The sequence below is a fragment of the Protobothrops mucrosquamatus genome, unplaced genomic scaffold, assembly GCF_001527695.2.
Source record: "Protobothrops mucrosquamatus isolate PMUCROS unplaced genomic scaffold, P.Mucros_1.0 scaffold2110, whole genome shotgun sequence".
In the NCBI taxonomy this organism is placed as follows: domain Eukaryota; kingdom Metazoa; phylum Chordata; class Lepidosauria; order Squamata; family Viperidae; genus Protobothrops; species Protobothrops mucrosquamatus.
The window spans coordinates 44,135-50,555 of record NW_015388211.1 but is presented as its reverse complement, the minus strand read 5'-3'; the positions used below and the strand labels follow the sequence as shown (position 1 = coordinate 50,555).

Genomic DNA, 6,421 nt, shown 5'->3' with positions numbered 1-6,421 from the left:
TTATCATTAACATTAACAGAAAAAAACAGGTGGCAGGCTGGAACCATTCAATGTCCTGAAAAAAGGGGAAGCTAAAATATCAAATTTCCAGCATCAGTTGAGAAATTTCCTTTTGAGAAATTAAAAACAGATTTGAATAAATTTCTGAGGCACTATATTTTCAGAAAAGTTAAATGAAAATACAAAAGGTAACAGTATTGCAAAAAGTAGTTTTGTCAATTTATCATCCAAAATAAGATGAGCTTGCCTGTCTAGACACCTAACTTGCATCCCTCCTGGCTATTCATTATTCTTTGAAACCTCTACTACTATTAGCTGTGAGGGTTTAAATTTTAGTTGATTGAAATGAGTCCCTCACCACCTGCTCAGTCAAGGAGCTATGATGGAATGTTTAGAAATATTCTTACTTTTCAGAAGTAAATAAATAAAAACAACTCTCCATGCTGAGGACAGAAGGACAGATGAAGTTATATTTCTGCTGGTGATATCTAAATGTTGATCAACTGATTCATGTGTTATCCTAAATTGTAATTTAATCATTTTATCAAATAAGTCATAATTGGGTTAACACAAATGCTAAGTTATAAAACTGAAGGGATCAGAATAAAATCTTTTATGAATAACCCAGCTATTGTTCATTCTTTCCTGCTTGCTTTCTGTACTTTGCCTTGATGTAACTTAAAATTGTGCTGACCAAAGAGAAAAAGTTTAGCTGTAATTTTAAATGTACTCCTCAAGGAGAAAAAGGCCCGGGGCTGCATGCCAGCAATTGTGTATTCGGAGCGTAGTGCTGTAACAAGTTGTGCTTAACTTGATACATAAGAAAATGTGTATTGGACGAAAAGAAATCTTTAGCTGCGCAAGAATTGTTAGCGTGAGAAAGCTCATTAGCTACAAAGGGGAAAACTTTTTTTTATTAGTGTGTGCCTTTTCTCTTCTGTCTCGCTGTGTCGGGGGACAAGAGTTTGGGAACACCCGGTTTTGCCTTTGATCAAAAATAAAATGTTTTTTTTTGCAGTAGCCTCGTGTTCAGAGTCTCATTGGGATTTGTTTAGATTCTGAGCTGAAAAACCTTACAAAACGTTGCTTAAAAACTACAATATCTGAGTTCATAGAATATGTTCAAAACCAATTATTTAATAAATGAATTAATTTAATAAGTGTATAAATCCAGCTGTCTGAGTTTGCATTTTCATTAAACCATAAATCAACATTGACTGAATTAACACAATGAGTCAAATTGATGAAATGTATTTTAGCTTAAGAGTTTTATAATGTCATTCATTAGCACAAGAACCCTATTTAGTTTTTTTTTAATATTACTTAAAATAGCAGGTTACTCATTTTAACTGAAAATATAGATTGAATTCATTAAAGTGAAGCAGATTTCATTTTTCTTGTACTATTTATTTTTTCATTTAAAGGTTTAGTTTTTAATATTCTTATAAAGTGCACAGCTAAATGTCTATGGAGATTCTCAATCATCCAGTTCAGGGTTGTCCCAAAGGTGCTTTTTCAACAGCAACTGAGTCAAAACTGAAGAAGCTTCTTGGATGAAAAGCGAAACGTCTTCAAAGAAAACAAGAAAGTCCAGTTGCTTCTTGAAAAACCACCTTTGGGACAATGTTCTTATAAGTTTTTTTAACAGAACTCTTAGCAGTATTCCGTTAATGGAGAAACTAAAAATACCTTTTCCTGCATTTTAGGATGGTCATTGCTGTGACAAGTAGCAGCAACATTAGATAACCTTTATTGTCATTTTTTACTGTGGGCACACTGGCACATCTTAAAAATGAAATTCTGTTGCCTGCTCCCAAAAGTGTACACATACATAACACACAAACATGCTATATACATACATGTATATACCTACACCCTTACATATATTAATGTGTCCATCTTGAATAGAGTGGACAGTGATTAATATATGTATTAATATGTAAAGGTGTAGGTATATACAGCTGTATATATGTATAACTCTGCAAATGAAGTCACCGTAATGTAGTAAAATGAACAATTATTAGAATAATGATTTGTCTGCATAACTGCAATAATGATGTGTCTGCATAATTGCTAGAATAATGATGTAATGCATAATCACTGGGAAAATTCACTGGGAAAGTTCTGTGTCAATATGTGGCTAACCAAATGCGCATTGCACATGGATACTTTGTATGTAGCAAAACCTTCCATTGTATGCCCGTGAGAAACGAACCAAATGTATTACAGTGTATTATCATGTGTAGTCCCTTTGTTCCTGAAAGAAGGGAAGTATAAAAACTGATCTAAGAGCTGAATTTTTATTTCTACACGTATTCTAAATATGCATATACAGGCGCTGTATACACAGAATCTGCTTAAGTACATTGCCGAAGTTGAAACGTCAATAAACACCAGTTTTAAACATGCTTGTTTCTATTGCCTGAATGAGAATCCTTCCCCACGAGCCTGCACCTCGAGCGCACAACACGAAAGGCAACAGAAACAACACGCCGCGCTATTTAATTTTAGCACATCAACCGGCCTGCCACGTGCAGACCCCTGACGGCTTCCGGATGTTTCCTCCCCCCCCCTAATTCCCGCCTCCTTCTCCTCCTACTCCAATAGCTAACCGCAGACCCTCCTCCATCACAGGGGGCGGGGCTTATCGAACAGCGACAAGGAGCAGAACGCGCGACTTATTCCCCCCTCCCCTCCAGGCGAAAAGGGAAGTAAAACCCGCCTCCTGTCCTTTCCGCTCCGCCCCTCGGGCTTTGCCCCGCCCCGTGCAACCAGCCGGAAGGATGCATTCCCGGAAGTTCCGGTGGGGCCGTCGCTGTGTGGGGTAAACAATAATGGCGGAGGCTGCGGTGGCCCCCGGTGGTGGCGGAGTAGCGGGAGCGACAGCCACGGCAGCGGTTGTCACGGCTTCCAGCGCTGGCGACTCCGCCACCACCCTCACCACCACGGCCTCCAGCCTCCCCGCAGCCGAGCCTCAGCCACCATCCGCCGGAGCCGGAGGGGGAAGCATCAGCTGTTGGACTAAGCAAGTCGCCTGCAGGTAACGTGCCGAGACGAGGGCGGGTGATGGCGCCTCTCGTTCCTCTTTCATTCCAGCCCTCCCGGTCCTGACTCGCCTTAATGGGAGCCCGTCGACGCTTTACCTCCCCGCTTTCTTGTTTCTCTCGCCCTGAAGACAAAACCAGACTTCGGCCTTGCTTAAGGTCGTCTCCCGATCTGGCTGGGTTGCCTGGCATTTTGTCCCTCTCTTTTGCATAGAAAAAGCTGCTTTGAATCGCCATCGCTCCCTTCCCTGCAAGTCTGGCTGGCTTGACTTTTTTTTCCGCTGTGGTAGTTATTGAAGCCAAGCTGACAGTTGCGAAAAGCCCAGGCAAAAGGGGTTGCGATTGCGGTGGAGACGGAGGGAACCTTGGGGTCTGCCTCTTTTGTTTTTTCCCTCGATGCCCTTCTCCTTTGGAGCTGGCTGGGCTTTTTCTTATTATCACGTGGCCTCCGCGACGTTTTGTTTTGGTTACTACTTCGCTACTCTGGCGTCCTTTGTATTTCTGTTTCTTCTCATCGGCCCTTCTTAAGTACTATGTGTCCGTAGGCATCCCTCTCGGCAGTTTAAGATTACGGTGTGATCTTTCATGGTTCCATTGTTCGTGTCTGCCAACAATCGACAGTAGTGCACTGCTTTTTGAGTTTAGCATTAAGGTCCCCAGGGTTTTCCCTTCCTTGATGCTGTTTTTCTTTGACAAGGCAGCTGCAATCAGTGTGTTTATTATGTGGAAACTTTAACGTTATAGTAATCAGACTGTGCAAACTCCTTTGTGATGGGCAAAGTAAAAAAAATAAATGGCCGTGTATTTGAAACTTCAAATTGGGATGCATTCAAATTGCTATCATCTATAGGAAATTATTAAAAAAAGAATTAAGTTCATTTTTAGGGTTTGATCATGTATAGAACTGGTTACTTCTGACTTGTTGTGTAGTATTGTATCCTCAGGTAACATGAGTAGTATAGTGTTATTTTGCTCACCAGTTTAATATTCTTCAGAAGTGCCAAAGCCCTCTTATAGATATAAATTTAAATTAAACTCTTACTTTATGGTTGCAACATAGTCTTCATTTTTGCTATCATTTTTTCTACTGAAACCCATATATCTTAATTTTATTTTTTTCAGTTTTGTCCAAAAAGTCCAAAAGGGGCTAACTATTGTAAAAGAAAATCAATCATTTTTTTTCCTTCCTTCCTTCCTTCCTTCCTTCCTTCCTTCCTTCCTTCCTTCCTTCCCTTCCTTCCTTCCTTCCTTCCTTCCTTCCTTCCTTCCTTCCTTCCGTATTTTCTGTCACTTTTTCTTGTTTCAAAATCTAATAAAATTATTACCAAAAAGTGCCAAAAGCTTATTCTGTTAATGTATATTATTGTTAGCCTTGAATAAGTGTTATCTGTTGCTTTTTATTGTTTATTCTGGCTTTGGATAGTATATTTTTCTTTCTTGATTTTGATTTTTTAAATTACTTGCTACCAAAGTCACAAATTATGAGAGGGGTAACTTTATAAATATCTTAAATAAATGCATAACCTAATAAGGTTAGAACTATCAGTAAGATTTGAAAACAAGGCATTAATACATTCAATATTTTAACTGGTGTTCTGGATTATATCTGAAGTTACTATATGGCATTTGTCCTATGAAGGTCATCTGAAAATGTTATGAATATGCAACTGCAAAAATATGAAACTTTGTTGCTAGGCTCACTGTTGAAGTGCCAAGTTAAAAAAAATCTAAATGTAAGGAGAAATTTCATGTACTACGTCAGAGGGAAGAAGTTTAATCTGTATTCCATTTTGTTCTTTAATAATGTGATAATGAATGCTGCAAGTGTTTTTCTTTTTTTCAGAATACACAAAAAATATCAGAATTCAGTGCTGTGTATGGCTAGAAAACTTCATAGGAAATCTGGATAATGAGACCAAGAATTTTCAGTTTCTCTTATTCATAAATTATAGGTTTAAACATGCATTTAGAGATTTTCCTCCTTCTTTCCAAACTGAATAAGGATGGATTCTCTTGGAATAATAGATGGTTCTATTAACATGAATTATGTCTTTTGGTGCTCATGCTGAATCTTTTAGATAAAAGATTGTATTTAAATTTATCTTGAGTAGGTATTCTGAAATTGAGTATACTGTACACTTCATTCTTTTTTTCTGTATCTTAAATTATTAGGTTAAGTTCTCAGTGGCTGTGGTTTCTTTGTTTCTAATGGCTTGTATGAGTTGGCTTCTGCTTAAAAGTGGTCACCCAATGTGAATCTGAATAAAGACCAATATGTAATAATTAAGTCAGGAAATAATATAATTTCAATATCTTAAGCATAATTTCCTATGGGTGTTTGTTGCATACTGAATTGGATACAATTCCCTGATGTAAATAGCAGGGCAGCTTTTCTATGCTCCAATGAATACATGATGATCAGGTAGCTAAAATGGGTCACAGCTAATTAAAGGGTATAGAATCAGAATCTATTTCACTACTCTTCAAAACTGCTTTTTTTAGAAACATAAAATCAGATGCAATTGATTTAAAATGAATACATCTAATGAACAGAGGACAACAATCAGGTTAATTATGCTGTGTTGCCCCAGGCTAAAGATCTCCTATCAGTGAAATTATTAAAAACATGAGATTTTACTATGTTATGGGTTCACTTTACGCTGTTGCTAAAATGAAGTTGATTTAACCAGCTGGCCTAAAGCATCTGTACAGAATACAAGATCAGGTTCGGAGTGGGCGTTGTTGAAATACAATCTGTACAGGTCAAATTGTACTTCACAAAAGATTGTTTAAAAGATTCACTGTTCACTTCATATTTGACAATTGTAACATTTACTGAGTCTGACCTTGTATGTATTTGTCTCATTGTGCTCAAACACTATATGAAAGATGCTGGGAAAGCCCATCTTCAAAGATTGTGAGGTGGAAATAATTAAAACTATTTACCAGTACATTTTTTCAGTTTTATATTCATAATTAGTGTGTATTACAAATTATTTGCTCTAGCATCTCATCCTATTTCTAACTTCCCCCTTCCAAAGCACGTCTATTCCCCTATTACTTATCTGTTAACAAAAGAGCTTTACTGTATATTATTGAGGTCATTTTCTAGCAGCAAATGTACATGTGCATGATCAGATTAAAGTAATGAAATCTCTGCAAGCAGCACATAATCCAAGTTAATGTTTCAATTAAATAGAAATTAGAAACAATGGAGTGCCTTTCACCCTTGGATGTATTGTGTATTTTAAAATCCCAGACTAATTACTGCTACAATTGTTTTGATACTTGTTTCTACAGAGGAATGTAACTTAATAATAATGTAGCAAGTTTGACATAATGTGTTGATTCAATGAAAGTAATGTCCTAGTTTTTTT

The 6,421-nt window shown here is 37.3% G+C and overlaps 1 protein-coding gene across 1 annotated transcript in view; it reads left to right on the top strand.

The window, feature by feature from the left end:
• The first annotated feature begins 2,823 nt into the window (after positions 1–2,823).
• The window catches only part of MKRN1 (makorin ring finger protein 1), a 22,652-nt gene continuing 19,054 nt past the window's right edge, over positions 2,824–6,421 (top strand). The window contains exon 1 of the mRNA XM_015824086.1: positions 2,824–3,040. Within this exon, the coding sequence (XP_015679572.1) occupies positions 2,835–3,040 (206 nt within the window). The 5' untranslated portion in view covers positions 2,824–2,834. The remainder of the gene's footprint in view (positions 3,041–6,421) is intronic.